The sequence below is a fragment of the Lepidochelys kempii genome, chromosome 3, assembly GCF_965140285.1.
Source record: "Lepidochelys kempii isolate rLepKem1 chromosome 3, rLepKem1.hap1, whole genome shotgun sequence".
In the NCBI taxonomy this organism is placed as follows: domain Eukaryota; kingdom Metazoa; phylum Chordata; order Testudines; family Cheloniidae; genus Lepidochelys; species Lepidochelys kempii.
In genome coordinates this window covers 192,999,165-193,017,387 of record NC_136382.1, presented here as the reverse complement: position 1 = coordinate 193,017,387, position 18,223 = coordinate 192,999,165, and the positions used below count along the sequence as shown (strand labels likewise).

Genomic DNA, 18,223 nt, shown 5'->3' with positions numbered 1-18,223 from the left:
GTTTCAGATTTTTAAAGGAACGTGCGCGCGCACAAAAAAGAGTCCAAGCTGCTAAATCAGAGAAATACCACAAACTTCTCAAAATCATATTACTATGAACTGAAATAAATGTACTGGAGGGGAGCCTTTCTACAATTAACACTGTAGACCTCATAACAGTTTTGTAGTATATTAAAGCACTATGTAATGTGTATATACAGTCTGTAGCATTTGTGTTTCTAGATTAGAGCTGCATGAATAACTGGTTTTTCATTCACTGGCAGTTCCAAAAAATTGTGGAAAACTTCATATTGGGTGAACCCAAACCTGAAATTTTCTTGAATTTTTGTTAAATCAAAAAGTCAGAAAAAAATAGTTTGGAGTTGAGTGAAACCTTTTATTTGAAACTTTTTGTTTGCTTCAGGTATTTTTAACGCTTTTTCAGTAGTGCAAAGGAAATTTTGGAAATGAGCTAGAATGACAAGGGGATTTAGGTGCCATTCACGAAACTGAGGAAGTGCCTGTGTCCCCCATTTATACTTAAGTCAAATTGCTAGGGCGCTCACCTGGGATGTGGGAGACCCAGATTTGAATCCACACTCTAAAGCAGGGACTGAACGCAGGTGTCTCCCTTTTAGATTAGTGTCCTAACTACCAGGCTTTAGTGTCTATCTCTCTCTGTCTTTGTGTGTCTCTCTCATCCAGTGAACATGGGAGGGGGGCGATCTGAGTTAAAGTCCCTGCCCCAGAGCAGGGATTCAGATCTGGGTTTTCGAGCCTATGTGAGGGCTCTAATCACAAGGCTATTGGTTTTGTGAATGTTGCCTACATCCCCTTCTGAATCTAGCCCACGAAATCAAAAAGTTTAATTTTGGAAATGTTGAAAAAAATAGTTTCAGCATTTCTAATTTTTTTCCACCTGAAACAAATTGACAAAATCTACATGAATTTGCAAATGGTTTTGATTTGACCTGAATCTGCATTTTGGACTGAAGGAAGTTTCAGCCAAAAATTTTTCCCAGCCCTAGTCCCGGATAGTAAATAGGGGAGCATATGCCTTATAGAAAGAATCTTACACAAGTTATTGAGATAGAGGCTATACTATGTATGTATATATGTATGTATTTATAACTGAGAGAGACCTCACAAAATTAAAAGGAAGAATTTGTTAGCCAAAGGTTCCAGCTCTGACCACAATAGTTTTGACAAACTCTAATCTGTTTCTTGATAAAGATAGAGTCCTGAACTCAAGCTTCTGATTTAAATTTTATTATAAACACAGAAAAGATTTGTTTTAAAAATTGTACTTGATTGTATCATCTCCTCTGTAGGAACATATGTCCTGAATGTTTATGATGGCAGAATCTGAAACCTGCTTACATTCAGAAGTACATTATTCCATGAGTGGTCCATAGAACTATTTGCACAGTAAGGCACTCTAAAGATTGTTGTGATCTTTTATTTTCTATTTCACAGGATGCATCGGGAATACCTCTTAGCAGGGCTATGAGGAAAGTGGAAGAGAATGATGATAAGACTGTGTCACAAAAGATTGAAAGTTCTGTGGAGAAAAGTGATTGTCAGCTCCACAGCAAGAGGCCTGACCACAGGCTAGATGCAAAAAGCCAGCTCTCCACTGACACAAATAAAATGAATGAAAGGGAAAACAAATATGAGGTAATCCATTCTGCAAGCCAACAGACTCACCAGGACAAGCCATCCCACTCTCATGTTTCCCTAGCTGACACTCAAGAGCTTGATTTAAATCAGGATCCTGAAGCTGAAGATTTTAACTCAGCCAGAAGCACAGATGCTCTACAGAGTTCTAAACAAACCAAGCAGAAGAGAACACCCTGCATGTATGGGACAGGTTGCTACAGGTAAAGTGGAATTGTAATTAAGCTAGGTTTCAGAGTAACAGCCGTGTTAGTCTGTATTCACAAAAAGAAAAGGAGTACTTGTGGCACCTTAGAGACTAACCAATTTATTTGCTAGATTCAAATTACGCTAGCAAGTTACTACTTACCCCAAATGGGAGATAATGGTCAATTCATTAGTTTCCTTTTTAAAAATATTGTAAGGAAAGGATTAGAAAAGATCAAATAGAGTAGCAATCTTTTTAGAAGCATAAAAAGGGATATTCTGGAAATGTTACTGACCAGTCAATATAACCTCAGCAGGGGGCGAAATAGGTCAGCAAATTAGAAACCACAGTTCAATAAGCAATAGAACAACTTGCACCAGGCAGTTGCAAGTACAGTAGAGAAAAGGAATTGAATTGGAGAGAATGGCCGACGTGTGTGTATTTTATTAACCGACAAAGATTTTATTAGAAATTGTAATTTTATGTATGTGCATTTGTTGAAGCAATTGCATGTTCTATCTTCTCCCAACAGTTAATTCTTCTTCAAGTAGTGTCCCGATGGGTACTCCACTCTAGGTGCACTTTTGCACCCTGCACATTTGATCAGAGATTTCTCATAGCAGTGTCTGTTCGGGCTGTGCACGTGCCAGCTGCCCTCAGTTGCTTCCCAGCTGCCTCGGCCCAAGATGGATCTCTGGCCGTTGTCCCCATTGAGATTACCTCAACTGTGTCCCAGTTTTTATTCTAGTTCGTAGCATCCGTGTAATTAGTTAGTAAGTAGTAGCAGCTTTCATTTCCTAGTTTAAAAAAAAAATGTTTTCCCATATATATTATATAGATATTACTTAGTAGATGGTTCTTGTTCACTGGGAGGTTATCATACGCCTATGTTTCAGACGTTGATTTGTCATGCTAAGAAACAGTCCTGGTAACCAACAGGCACTCCTGGTGCATCTGTTGTCTCAGGGAATTACACGTTGCCCAGAAGTGTAACTTCTGTCTGTCGTTAGAATCTAGAGCCAGAAATAACAAGGAGATCAAACTTCCCCTCCACATGATGAAGAGCTCTCTGTGCCCAGCTTTTGACCCAGGTCAAGGGTCCCCTCTCCCCATCCTTCTGGGTATATTGGTCTCCGAGCAAGTCTGCTGCCTCCACTGTCTCTGAGCCACGCTCCTCAAGGGCATCTAAGAGGAAGACCCAAGGCTCCTCTCATAAATCTTCCAAAGACCATGCTCAGAGTTCTCCAGGTCAGGAATCTACCTCAAAAAAGCCGTTGTCGTTAGTACTGAAGTAGCTGAAGACACCATCTGCTCTCCAGTCCAGTACCCATGAGGCTGCTGGTTCCTCAGGTATCGAGGGCACTGCTAGACCAAAAACCAGCCAAACCTCAGGCCTGGAAAGATCATCAGTACTGTCAGCAAACCAGGAAAGATCATCAGTAGTGTCAGCAGACTGAGGTGGCAAGAAGAGCTCTTCCTCTCCTGCCTCGGTACTGAGGAAGCCTGCTCGAGTTCCTACTGCACTTCCCTTGGAGGGACCGAGACTCACTGTACTTTCAGCTCCTTTTGCCACTATTACCTTGGTGCAGACCACAGACTCGGTACAGCAGGAGCTTTTGTTTTCCCAGGGACCTGACTGTATCTGAGATGCCCAAATCTCTGCTGTTCAGCTCTGGCATATTTTCAATACCAAGATCACCGGAAATTCACCTGGTATCGATAGTTTCATCTCATTTCTCTGGGTGCTCCATCAGTCCCTAGTGAGTTTAAGGAACAGGATTCTGATGAAGACCTTGTCTCAGTTTCCCAAATATTGGTCCAGGGCTCTCCTCCTCACCCTTATAGAGGCCCCTTTCCAGAAGTCTCTGAGCTTATGACCACTCGTGGCCCAAGATCGCAGCCACCATCTCACTGGTTTGAACACCCATGGGTGCCCCCTCCTATAACACCTTCTTGGCCATACTGGGATCCTTGGTTAGACTATTGCCAGAAATTTTTTAGGACTTCAGGCACAGCCCATCACAGAGAGAGGCAGCCTTCATTGCCTGCCCTCTCTAGGAGTCCTGATCCTCAAGAAGAAACCTCTGAGATGCTGAGCCCATGAAGAGGTCTCTCCTGCAGCCAACATCTCCTGATGAAGCAGTTTTGCCTCCTCCTCCATCCTTGGTCAGTGATTTTAAGCAGTTTCAGGATCTGGTCAAGAGAATTGCTGACTCGCTCTGCAGATATCTCTCAAGGAAGTTTGCCTCCTCATAAGCTGCTTGACATCCTTCAGAAAGCCTCATCTGCCTGCATAGCCTTAACTGTCAATGAGACCCTTCTGGACCCCACAAAGATCATTCAACACATCTGAGTTTCTATTCCACCTACATGCAAAAGAGTGGATAAGAAATACTACGTTCCAGACTGAGTTTTTATTTTCTCATCACTTTTTTAATTCTTTGGTGGTTAACGTAGTTAACAAATGTGGAAGGCAGCATCATGCTAAATCCACACCCCATGACAAAGATCGTAAGCGTCTAGAACTACTTGGTAGAAAATCTTATTTGTCAGCCTCCTTACAATTTAGAATTGTGAACTACAAGGTGTTAATGGTGAAATATAAATATATAAACTTCACCAAACTGAACTCTTTTGTGGACCACCTACTGGCGGAGCATGGAAAGCAATTCAAGGCAATTATTGGGTAAGGCCAACTGCTTGACAGAAAATCACTACAAGCAGCTCTCTTGATGCTGTTGATACTGCCACCTGTTTGATTTCTACAGTGGCAGTTCTGAGAAGGGCTTCCTGGCTCCAGCTCTCCAGATTTTCTAAAGAAGTCCTTAATAAGGTGGAAGACCTCCCTTTTGATGGTTCTAAACTGTCTGCAGATAGCACAGATGATTCTCTGTGCATGTTAAAGGACTCCAGGGCTACTTTGCATTCTCGTGGGATTTATACACCTGCCTACAAAAGAATGTTCAGCAATTCCCAGACAGCTGAGAGATCCCATACTGCCCAATTCCCAACCTCCCAGAGGTGGTATGAATCACATCAGAAGAGAGAGAAATTCCAGAGAAGGAAACCATCCACCTTTCAGCTTTGACCTCTCATCCTTTCATCTCCAAACAGTAATTTTGATGGGCTGGTCCAGGGTCTGAATTACTATCCTCATCCTTACCAGCTGTATCAATTCACCTGCCTTCCTCCCTTTGGCACCTGCCTTTACCACTTCAGGCAGGCTTGGAGTCTATCACTACAGATAAATGGGTGTTGGAGGTCATCTCCACAGGGTACATCATCCACTTTTTCACTCTTCCATCGACAACACTTCTTTTCAATCCCTCTTCAGGGACCCCTCTCACAAGAACTTGGTTCGTCAAGGCAGAGACTCTCTCCTACACTTGGGGGCTACAAAACAGTTCCCATGCAGCACAGAGGAAAGGGGATATGTTCCAGGTTCATTCTGGTAACAAAAAAGAATGACCATTAGAGACCCACCACATATTCTATATTCCATAAACAAGAGCTGTGTCCTGCTCCAGAGGCAGTCTGGGTCACTGATCCCGGGGATATGCCTTTCACCTTCATTGGTTGTCGGATCTACTGAATGCATTCCCACCCACTCCTCAAATAGCCAAAGTTCTACTCAAAATAAAAAAGAACAAAGCCAGAGTCATCCTAATAGTTCTGACCTGTCCCAGACAAACATAGTTTCCTTACCTGTTACAGCTGACCGTTCACTCTCCAGGCCGCTCCTCATCTCCTCTACTGGGAAGATCCTTCGCCCCAGTCTCCCTGAGTGCTTCGTCTCAAAACATTGTTGGTCGATGGCTCTTGGGATTAGAGACAACCTGATCAGAGGAGGTAAAAAAGTACTGTTACCCAGCAGAAAACAGTCTATTCGCTATGCATACTTTCAAAAATGGACAAGATTTGTCTGTTGGTGTGACCTCAAATGTATTCCATTGATGACCTCATTGCTGCCAGCTATACTGGACTGTATCCTAACACTAAAAAGTTTGGGACTATTGCTGAGCTCCATTAGAGTCCATCTGGCAGCATCATTGCTTTCCATTCTCAAATAGAGGGTTATTCCATTTTTGCCCACCCAACAACAGTGAAATCCTTCAGGGGGTTTGGAAATCTCTTTGGGACCTCAGTCTGGTTCTTAAATGCCTTACAAGACCACCATTTGAACCAATGGCTACTTGTTCACTCCTCCATTTATCCATGAAAACTGGATTGCTGACAGCCGTCATGTCGGCAAGCCCCCCTTTCACAGTATTTTTAAAGGACAAGGTCACATTGGTGATCATGCCCCAGATTTTTACCTAAAGTCTCTGAGTTCCATGCTTTGGGAGAATGAATTTGAATCTGCAGACAGTGATATCACATCACCTTTGTTCCAAGGATAAGATAGTGTCACTAATGGCTATGTGACAGTTTCCATTATCCCTAATCACAACAACTCCAGATTTGCTTTAGAATGAAATAAATTGGGTCAATGTTCAATTCAGTTGTGAGCCAACCCCATTGTCTAGGCTCTCTCAGGACAATAGTAAAGGCTAAATTCTTACATGCTGATTTGTTTTTCATGTGTGTTTGTGCCAGCCCAAATGGTTCTCCCTGTCAATAGATGGTTGTTGGTCTGCTGCTGCTGTTGTTTGTTTGCGCTGCATTAATGCCTAGATGGGGCAACCAAAATCAGGCTCCCTCTGTACAAGGTGCTGTATATACATAGTACAAAACTGTCCCTGCTTCATGGTGCTTACAGTGTAAATAGACAAAGGGTGGTGGAAAGACTGTATATCCCCATTTTCCAGATGGGGAATAATCAAGTGATTTGTCCAGGGTTTTAAAAGGAGTGTGTGGTACAACCAGGAACTGAACTAGGATCTCCAGAGTCCCAAGCCAGTGCTTTAACCAAACCACAATACCATACTTTGTCTCAAGTAGTCTCAGCTTAATTTACTCAGCTTGAGTCTGGAAGCTGTTGCATCCTTTATACAGGGACAGTTGTGTTTCATGTCTGCACTTCTTAGAAGGGACAGATATAGAACCTGTTGTCTGAACTGGCAGAACAGGACCCACAGGAACTCTTGGCTTTGCATACACATTTTTTTCTAAATATGTTATATGTTACTCCCTTCTGAAAATGGAATATCTTTAGTTTTCCTTAAACTTAAACTTAGCCCAGCATTTGATAAGCCTCTCTAAGTTCTCTCTTCCAGTAAACTTAATGATGGAGTATGTTACTATAGACACATGCTAGCATGTCAGAACTTTAGATTTAAACTCTTCAGGTTTACAATCAATAGTGTAATAGCTATGGTTTGTGATTGCATTTTTGTTAATAGGACTCCAATGGTGGTGATACTGTAGCAGCAAAGTCATTGTTTTTTTAAAAAATTGATGTTCCAAATGACTTTGTTGCTTGTATACCTATCAAAAGCCTTCTAGGAAATCAATGAGAATTAAAATCCAATCTATTGATTCAAATCAGCTCGACTGACTTTGTAACTGGTTTGATTAAAGACCCTTTAGCTAGTCAGGAATCTTAAAAAACTGTAGTAAATAGCTCATTGTCACAGCAGGAAGATTTTTCCTGGTGGTTAATTCCTTTGATTTTTGGTAACTGTCATTTTTTGTTCAAATGCTTTGTTTAGCAGCAAGTTGGGTATATAATAACTAAAATTTTCTATAAATTACTGTAAAGCTGCAGGTATTAAATAACTCAGGTATATCAAGTATAATTTTAAAGCTTTTATTTTACAAAGCCGCATAGCTTGTGAATCTTTATAGGCATATAAAATACTCTTGTAAGTAATGTACTGAACTTACTTACACAAGAAAAACCATGTTGTTCTGGTCAGCTGAACATTAGTGTTCTCCACTGTCCAAGAGTTTATTATAGAATTCAGCCATTTCGACAGTGTAGCATATGGGTCATTCCCTAGTGTAATGGATGTGGTGTTCCTTTACTTTTGTCTGAATTGTTTTGTGCCTTAGAAAAGTAGAAAGTTAACTGTAAGTACAGCAATGGGGAGAATGAGTAGATTGTTCTTCTGCTGTCAAGAAGGGAAACATTGGCTTATCTATGGTATATAATTTGATGCTTTTATTGTGCATGCTGGTAACATTGAGCAGAACATGAAATGAAAGCAGAACAGCTAGGACTTCGTCAGACAGGACAGGGTAGAGTTTAATATTTTATTTGCCCTGATGGCCATTTAAGCTTCTTCACACATAGTATGTAATTTGACAGTTAACTTAAATCACTCAGTGTCCCTAAGAAATCTGTATGCTTGATTGAACAAAAAATGATCAGAAAGACCTCCTCTGGTGAAAGGCCAATTATTCAGTGATCTTCATGTTTTGTATAAAGTATCCCTAAAAAGAAAACTGACATATAAAATTCTGTAACTTCTAGACATGACTGCTGTTGGATTTGAGGCATTAGATAGAAACCTACTGCTGTCTGAATCTTGGAGTGGAAATGAACATAAAAATCAATTCAAGAGCATTATTTTCTTTTGGATCGTTCTGGAAGCTGTTAGTTAACCTTGGTGGTCTTCTATTCTCCTTGCTTATCTAGGTAACATATTAGCATTACCTCTAGAAAAATAATTGAACCAACTGACTCTAGGAAGGTTTGGTTTGATGATTATTCTTAAACAAAAAAGGTCAGTTGATTTCCCAAGACATCATTAATTTGGTTGTGCTTAATCTGACGGAAGGAAGTGATGATGATCTCTAAAGGGTTCGGTGGTAGTTTAAAAAGATAAAATGACTGTTAAATGCAACTTTAGAGTGTCTGTCTGCAGTTAGTGCACGCAACTTCAAGTGTGGCCTAGTGGGTTGAGCAGAACACTGAGTCTGGATTCAAGTGGTATAGTTGACAATAACTAGCTGTGTGACTTTTGACAAATCACTTACCTTATCATCAGTTAACCCATCTATAAATGGGTATATTTGTATAGTGCTTTGAAATCCTTGTACTACATAAAAGTACATTATGCTGTTAATAGTTTTAGTATCTGGTCTCAGATGTAGCAGAAGCTTCACAATCACCTGCTTCAAATTTTTGAGTTTCTGCATGGGTCACAGGATTGGAGTAAAATGAGCTTAATATGATTGTATAGAGCACTTTGTAGAAGCTACAGCTGAAATCCCCAGACTTCTCACTATGGTGGCACTGATGTGCTGAGGCTGGTAGTACTCAGTGGCTTTCGTGGTCGTATAGATGATTCTTCTTAGGGGTTCATGGCCACTATGACAATCGTGGAGTTGTCCCACGTGGCTTCTGGCTTCGTGTATATAGCAATCCTACTGTCTGAACTAGTGTCTGGAATGGGATTGTAATTTATGAATGTAATGATTGCATCTTACATGTCATGGTCCAATAATTATATCTTGCAGTTTGAGATTCGGGCATTCCTTTTTTTGTCAGAGAAAAGAGCCTATTTTCATGGTCTGCTCAAGTAGACTGAGGAAGATGCATTTTGGCATCTTGTACGCCTGTCAGCGAGAGAGAGAAAGACAAAGAATTGTGTAAATATGCCTATAGGTGTTTGTATTTATTTATGGATTTTAAAAGATAAAAATTGCGAATACAAAAGAGGCTGCAGTTTAACTGTTTAAGTAGGGCAAGTAAAACAGCAATCATTAATGTGTATATTGTATGGAAATAGTTAATTGAAACATACTTTGGAAGATGACCGCTAAGGGAGATGTACTATAGTAGGGTAGTTTACTGTTCTAGGAACTGATCTGAAGAGTTGGGTGTCAGGAAAATAAGACCCAGCTATTCCTAAGTAAGGACTTGTCTCTACAACTGGGTTATCAGTTTTGTAGGTATCTTGTAATAGAGTTTTACCTCTCCATAGAAAGACTTTTTTCCTCATGTCCCATCTTGGTACAGAAGTACTGAAAAAAGCACATGAAGTTTGTATCAGGCCATTAGTTACCATATACTACTTCAATTTGAAGTCAATGGGGAAAACTCCTATTTAACTTTTATCGGAGCACAATCAAGTCCCGTGAGCTAAGACAAAGAAACTGAAAACTTTTATATGATTTGCTATGAAGATAGGTCTTAAATGACTAACATTACAGAATTGAAGCTTACCACGACATACAAAGCCACAAACAGATGAATAATTATGCATTGTGGAATATAAACTTGCTTGAATTAGCTGCACAGCATTCCCCATTCCTGTATGCACATGAGTAGTGAATGTCATATTGTTTACTTAATATCACAGGAAGAATCCAGTTCATTTTCAGCAGTTCAGTCACCCTGGTGACCGCGATTATCATGATGTGGCGGTTGTAAGTCAAGATGATGATGATGACAGACCTGAATGTCCATATGGAACTACTTGTTATAGGTAAGAAACATAATTCAATACAGTTGTCTGTCTATTTGTAAAGCAAGACATATTTTAACTGGGAGCTATGCAAACAAAATGACGATACAGTAGTGTGTAGTTCTTGAAATTAAATCTTGGGTATAGCTTACTGTTGTGGCATTTTTTTGACAGGGTTATGTTTTATTGCCATCTGAAGCTTGCCTTGAACAGTCCTATAGCATTTTTGTCACTAATATTATTTGTTGCAAAGGTACCTCTGATAGTGACCTGATCTAACAGGTTTCAGAGTGGAAGCTGTGTTAGTCTGTATCAGCAAAAACAAGGAGTCGTCCTTGTGGCACAATAGAGACTAAGGGATTTATTTGGGCATAAGCTTTCGTGGGCTAAAACCCACTTCATCAGATGCATGGAGTGGAAAATACAGGAGGCAGGTATAAATACACAGCACATGAAAAGACAGGAGTTGCCTTAACAAGTGGGGGGTGGGGTTGTCAGTGGTTAACGAGCCAATTCAGTTAAGGTGGAAGTGGCCTATTCAATTGGCTTGTTAACACTGACACCCCCTCCACTTGTTAAGGCAACTCCTGTCTTTTCATGTGCTGTGTATTTATACCTGCCTCCTGTATTTTCCACTCCATGCATCTGATGAAGTGGGTTTTAGCCCACAAAGCTTATGGCCAAATAAATTTGTTAGGCTCTAAGGTGCCACAAGGACTCCTCATTGTTTTTGCTGATCCAACAGGCATGTTAAAAAAGATAAACCTTACATCCACAATGGGAATGTCGGTGAATAAGTTTCCAAAGTTATGGAGGTTGAAGGTCTATCTACCCTTTATATCCTTTATTTGAAAGAGAGAATGATTTACTCATTCACTACAGCTTATCTGACAAGTGCTTTTTTTTGGTATGCCATGTTGTTGTAGCCATGTTGGTCCCAGGATATTAGAAAAGATGGGTGAAGTAACATATTTTAAAGGCTCAAGTTCTGTTGATGAGAGAGAGACAAGCTTTCAAGCTTACAGAGCTCTTCTTCAAGTCTGAAGAAAAAAGTACACATTCTTTTTGGGCTAGCATTAGTATCCTGACTTCTTATACACGTGTCTTACATCTAATCTGTCACAACAAATACAAATATTTTAATATTCAACACTTTGATTTCTTAGAATAACATGCACACAATTTAATTCACTTTTAAAATATGTCTTGATAAGTAGTAAAGTCCACCTCATGGTGTGAAAGTTCTGCATTTTCTTTTAATGTATATTTAGAATTTGGACAATTGATTGTTTGAAAAGATATCAGCAAGTTTCACTTCACTGCTCAATATACACAGTTAGAGGTTTATCCAGCTGAAATTAATGGCTGCTAGACTTACTGGGCAAAGTCATGTCTTGAAAAGTTGTCAGCATTTCTATTGGGACGTACTGATGCATGAACAACTTCCTTTAACATTACTGACCTCTATACACACAAGTCTAAAAAAAATTCCCCATAGCTTGTTTGGAAACTGGTGACTCTAAAGATGTTCTTAAAGTGCAGTTCTCCTTTGAAAAATGACAGAACCAACACAGCTTCAAGAGAGAGAGTTGGATGCTGTTTTGGTTTGTGCATCAATGTAATTTTTATAAAAACGAAGGAGTCCTTGTGGCACCTTAGAGACTAACAAATTTATTTGGGCATAAGCTTTTGTGGGCTAAAACCCACTTCATCAGATGCATGGAGTGAAAAATACAGTAAGCAGTATATATATTACAGCACATGAAAAGATGGGAGTTGCCTTACCAAGTGGGGGGTCAGTGCTAACAAGGCAAATTTAATTAAGGTGGAAGTGATCTATTCTCAACAGTTGATTACTTTTGTAGTGCTAACGAGGCCAATGCAATCAAGGTGGACATCGCTCATTTCCAACAGTTGACAAGAAGGTGTGAGTGTCAGCAGAGGGAAAATTACTTTTTGTAGTGACCGATCCTCTCCCAATCTTTATTCAGGCCTAATTTGATGGTGTCCAGTTTGCAAATTAATTCCAGTTCTGCAGTTTCTCCTTGAAGTCAGTTTTTGAAGTTTTTTTGTTGAAGGATGGCCACTTTTAAGTCTGTTATTGAGAGTCCAGGGAGATTGAAGTGCTCTCCTACTGGTTTTTGAATGTTAGAAATCTTGATGTCTGATTTGTATCCATTTATTCTTTTGCATAGAGACTGTCTGGTTTGGCCAATGTACATGGCAGAGGGGCATTGCTGGCACATGATGGCATATATCACATTGGTAGATATGCAGGTGAATGAGCCCCTGATGGTGTGGCTGATGTGGTTAGGACCTATGATGGCTCCGGGGTGTCAACGGCGCACAGTGGGGCTAAGGCAGGCTCTCTGCCTGCCCTGGCTCCGCGCCGCTCCCAGAAGCAGCCAGTATGTCCAGCTGTGGTTCCTGGGGGTGGGGTGGGGCAGGGCAGGTGGCTCCGCAGTGCACTGCCCTTGCCTGTGGGTAGCACCCCTGAAGCTCCCATTAGCCGCCAATTCCCAGTGGGAGCTGCAGGGGGCAGTTAGGGTGACCAGATGCCGTGATTTTATAGGGACAGTCCCGATATTTGGGGCTTTGTCTTATATAGGCTCCTATTACCCCCCACCCCCATCCTGATTTTTCACACTTGCTGTCTGGTCACCCTAGAGTCAGCGCCTGCAGGCAAGGGCAGTGCACGGAGCCCTCTGCCACCTCCTCCCCAAGGGGCTGCAGGGATGTGGTGCCATCTGCTTCCGGGAGCAGCACAGGTCCAGGGCAGGCAGGAGCCTGCCTTAGCTCAACTGCACCATGGGGCTGGCAATCCTGTGGGCCAGACTGAAAGCCCTGATGGGCCAGATCTAGCCCGCGGGCTGTAGTTTGCCCTCCCCTGGGCTAACTACATTTTAAGAACCATTATCTGTCTGTAAATCAGGGATGGACGAACTTTTTGGCCCGAGGGCCACATGGGCGTTCTGAAACTCTATGGAGGGCCGGGTAGGGAAGGTTGTGCCTCCCCAAAGAGCCTGGCCCCTGCCCTCTATCTGTCCCCTCCCACTTCCTGCCCCCCTCAGAACCTCCGACCCATCCAACGCTCCTTGTCCCCTGACCACCCCCTCCCGGGACCCTGGCCCCTAACCACCCCCCCCAGGACCCCACCCCCTATCCAATCCCCCCCTGCTCCCTGTCCCCTGACTTCCCCGACCCCTGTTCACACCCCAGCCCCCAGACAGGCCCCTCCAGGACTCCCACACCTATCCAAACTGCCCTTCCCCCTCCCAGAACCTCCACCCCATCCAACCTCCCCCTGCTCCCTGTCTTCCCCCTGGTATCCCTTGCCCCTTATCCAACCCTCCCCTTACCATGCTGCTCAGAGCAGCAAAGTCCCGCCGCCCGGCCAGAGCCAGCCACGCCGCCGCCGTGCTGCCCAGCAGGAGCGGTGGACCAGAGCACTGGTGGTGCATCGCTCTGAGGCTGCAGGGGAGGGGAGACAGCGGGGGAGGGGCTGAGGGCTAGCCTCCCCGGCCGGATGTGGCCCATGGGCCGTAGTTTGCCAACCTCTGCTGTAAATTGATATTTAGAATAAAAAGGACCTGGCTGATGTTTTGAATGCTTTGGTCTGATTGGGACAGGATTTTTCAAGTGGCCTGTTGCTTCAGGATTTTATCACTATACTCAGCAGATGATTTTTCTTAAGCCTTTGAGCTCCAGCTCAAATTGTGTTCTCCTGTTGGGTTTGAAGCTAGAACTAATTTGAATATCAATCCCCCAATCAAAGGGAAATATCACCTGAAAAGAAAGAAGAAATGTAACCTAGACATTTGAATTGGATTAAAAGAAAAAGCAAGAAAAGATTTCTTTTAAATCCATTACCCAAAACAATATTTACGATTATAATAAAAATGGTACAGTTTGACATGAGACTAAAACATTTTCTTATGTTCACCTTGAAGTGTAACTGAGGCTTTTCATAATAAAGTTCTTTCTATATTGAATTGAAAAACCACTACCACTGAAGTCTCCTTTGTAAATTAGCAATCCATTACTCTTGCACTTAGTGTCTGTTCTGTTAAGCTTTGGTCATATGATGTACCACAAGCCAGTGTGACAAGAGGTCCAACTCCTAAACTCCTCTCTTTATTAGGAGTTGTTTGGATGGAATTTTATAAAAATAGAAGGAAACTGAAAGGACAGCTCTTACTTGTAATTTCCAGTGCTGTTGCCAAAGTACATTTTCTTTTAGCCCTAACCCCAAAACAAGTCTATTTTCTTTACCCTGGTGTTGGGGTTCTTAGAGGCAATCTTCAGATGCAGAAGTTCCCTTTGTTTTCCACTCTTCTTCCTTCAGTGGTCTGCTCTGGGTGTCAAAGGCTACAACACAATTAGCTTTTCCTAAAGTTCAAAATAAGCAGTTGCAAGGGGTTAGCAGATGACTGAGGCCAGGTCTATACTACAGACCTATAGCAGTATAACTACTGTGACAGGGTTGGGCCAGATGGCTACAGGAGAGTGATAGAAGACAGATATATTAGCCCCAGGTTAAGCGGTAAGGTAACAGGGGCAGTTCCAGAACAATCAGGAACTTGCTGGAACCAGTTAAGGCAGACAGGCTAATTAGGACACCTGAAGTCAATTAAGAAGCTGCTGGAATCAGTTAAGACAGGCAGGCTAATCAGGGCACCTGGTTTAAAAAGGACCTCACTTCAGTCAGGGAGGGGCGCACAAGGAGCTGAGGGTGAGAGGGCGTGGTGCTGGAGGACTGAGGAGTACAAACGCTATCTGGCATCAGGAGGAAGATCCTATGGTCAGGATACAGAAGGTGTTGGGAGGAGGCCATGGGGAAGTAGCCCAGGGAGTTGTAGCTGTCACACAGGTGTTACAGGAAACACCGTAGACAGCTGCAGTCCACAGAGCCCTGGGGTGGAACCCAGAGTAGAGGGCGGGCCCAGGTTCCCCCCATCCCACCAACTCCCTATTGGATACAGGAGGTGTTGACCTGGAGTGTGGGTCCCACCAGAGGGGAAGGTCCCTGGCCTATCCCCCGACCCACTAGGTGGACCAGCAGAGACTGCGGAGATTGTTCTCCCTTTCCCCATGCTGGCCAGCGGTGAGGTTAGCTGAGTGAATGGCAGGTTTGAGCCACTAGCAAAAGTGGCCAAACTGAGGACTACCGTGAATCTCTGAGGCGAGCAAATCTGCCAATAAGCGCAGGACCCACCAAGGCAGAGGAGGAACCTTGTCACACTACGTTGCCCAAAGGTGTGAAAAATCCACACCCCGTGGTAATGTAGTTATACAGACCTAACCCACCTAATAGACAGTGCTGTGTCAACATAGCTACCCAGTCTTGGGAAAGTGGATTAACTATGCCGACAGGAGAAGCTCTCCCGTCTGTGTAGGAGTATCTTCACTTAAGCGCTACAGTCGCTGTACTAAGCAGTCAGGAATTAAGTGTGTTAATTCTGCTGCAGCTCAGGACATGCATTTCCCACCCCACTATCCTTGTGTGGAACTCCACTGTCTGGCCAGCCGAAGAGTAATAGTTATCCATCTAAACCAGTGGTTCTCAACCTGTGGGCTGCTTGCGGCCCAATCAGTGCACAGCTGCAGTCCATGTGACCTCCTCAGGGCTGTAACTAGAGCTGAGCAGGAGGGACACCTGCCCCGGGTGCAGAGCTGCTGGTGAGGATGTAAAATGGGACAGCGGAGGATTGGGTCCAGCAGCAACAGCAGGAGGCTAGGGAGCTCAGTGCTCCCCTCCTCCCTCGCAGGATCGTGGCTCCAGTGACCCTGGCTAGAGCTAACTTCCCAGTATTAGGATCACAGGGGCAGGGTGGGCTGCATGGCTGAATTATGTGCAGCCAAGGTAGGAGACCAATGGGGAAGGGGTGCAGGGGCCTGGAATGTGGGGGGCAGGTGCAGGGGTCCAGAGACACGGGGAGGGGAGTTCAGCTGGTGCATGGGGGGACAGACTGTAGGTGGGGGGACTGGTGACTGGGGGATGTCCCTGGATGGGGGACTAGATACTGGGGGATGTCCCTGGATGGGGGACTAGATACTGGGGCACAGTCCCTGGATGGGGGGGTTGAGTACTGGGGGGCACTCCTTGGGGGGCAGTTGCTGGGTGCTGCTGGGGGGCAATTCCTAGATGGGGGCTGTGTGCATGGGGGGCAGTCCCTCAGGTGGCCGATATGTCCTGGACAGGGCACCCTGTCTCTGGAGGGCAGGCACAAGTTTTAGCCCAGTGTTGCGGGGGTCTGGATGCTGGGGGGTACAGTCCCCAGGGTTTTGGATGATGTGGGGGGAGGCAGTCTGGTGAGGGGATGGGGGACAGTCATTTGGTGGAGGATCTGGGTGTATGGGTGACAGTCCCTGACTGGGGGATTGGGTGCATGAGGGGGCAGTCCCTGGCTGGGGGGGGGCTGGGTGCCCCGCACTGTGCAGGGCTCTCCATCTTTGCAGGCAGGCTCGGCAGCCGTGCTCTCCAGGGGCTCTGCCCTGCCACACCGCCACCAGCAGTGCAGAATTGAGGGTGGCAATACACCATGCCATGCCACCCTTGCAGTAAATTAATTTTAACAGTTAATATTTTGACTTACTTTGCTAATTTAAAATGCCTGTGGTAGACATGTGCCAGTGTTGAAATGAAAGGTGCTATATCAATTTGAATTGTATTGCTGTCATATAACAAATACTAAACTTCTTTTTTGTGTAGCTGTTCAGGTAGTGTATATATTGTGTGGATGAGGCCCACATTGAGAGCTGCATATGTGGCCCACAATAGTAAATAGTTTCAGAACCACTGATCTAAACATTTTACCAATCTAACACAAATCAATGGCAAAAGTGCTGCTGAGTGATATTAACTGGTAGTATTATGGTGATCCTGCTTATCATAGTAGCTACTGTCAGCCTGCCATGTAACAAATTTAAATTGTTTGTAACCCTCATGCAACTGGGGTTGGAAATAAAGGTATTTTACCAGCAGTCCTGTGTTTGTCTGTTTGTTTGTAGTGCTAGGGGGGTGTTAATTCCTAGGTCTATAGGGGGTGCTAGAATCATAGGCCTTTGGGATATATTACTTTCTCATACTGCTACTGCTTTCTGTCAGTTTCTGTTAAACCATAAAGTTGTTGTTTTAATTGTACAGGTTATACTGTTGTCTAAACTAGACTAAAACAATTGATGGGAAGATGTAGAAATCTGTTCAAGCTTCTTTTTAGAAGAATCTGAAAACTAATTTATGTGTTTATAGTTATATACAGACCTTTTTAGTACTTTACCATATGATTGTAATATATTAGAATGATTAAATGTGTTTTATAGTAATTTATTTACACTTTAAATTGGTTTAGACAAAAATGGTTTTTCAAGTTCATGCTTAAAATGTTAGCTGAATTTCTACTTTTTCAGACTACTGGAATATAATTTAATAAATGTATTTTTTACTAGTAGTTTAATATATATTGACATGTCAAAGAGCAAAATAAGTTGCTAATCTGTGCTAATAATGCCAAAAACCAAAATCTTTTCAGTTATTTATGACTGGGTATCATTAACAGCTTTAAAAAGGGTTTCCAATGGTTTTTTCCCCACCTTTCTCTTGTTTGTAATATCTTAGATGCATACAATATTTTTTTTTCCTGTTTTTATACCCTAACACTTGGTAAACTTCAGTTATTTTAGTGTTTTATATGCATTTTTATGGAGTACCAGCTAATTTAGCTCTGCTGAGTGGACTTTCTTGTCTGTGGTGTAAACACAGTTCTAGGAGTGTGGTGCTTTCTGCCATCTCTGCTGTGCAGACTAAAAATATTGTGAAATTATGATTGAATGTTACCTGTTCGGGATTTTGGTTCATTTAATTTCTTAGCAGTAATGTAATGTACAGTTGAAGAAGCCTAGAATCCATATATTTCCCATCAGATTATAACAATCTGAACGCAAGTATGTGGCAGTCACTGTAAAAATTGGCATCCGTGAGTGCTATGATCTGGCAGGTGTTTCTGCACCTCTGATCACTGTGCAC

At 43.0% G+C, this 18,223-nt stretch overlaps 1 protein-coding gene across 5 annotated transcripts in view; it reads left to right on the top strand.

Annotated features, from left to right (window-relative positions):
• Window positions 1–18,223, top strand: part of APLF (aprataxin and PNKP like factor) — a 91,572-nt gene that overhangs the window by 39,186 nt on the left and 34,163 nt on the right. For all 5 annotated transcript variants that reach the window (XM_073339432.2, XM_073339431.2, XM_073339434.2 and 2 more), the window contains exons 7-8: window positions 1,456–1,859; window positions 10,093–10,218. In XM_073339432.2, coding sequence (XP_073195533.2) covers window positions 1,456–1,859; window positions 10,093–10,218 — 530 coding nt within the window. The remainder of the gene's footprint in view (window positions 1–1,455; window positions 1,860–10,092; window positions 10,219–18,223) is intronic.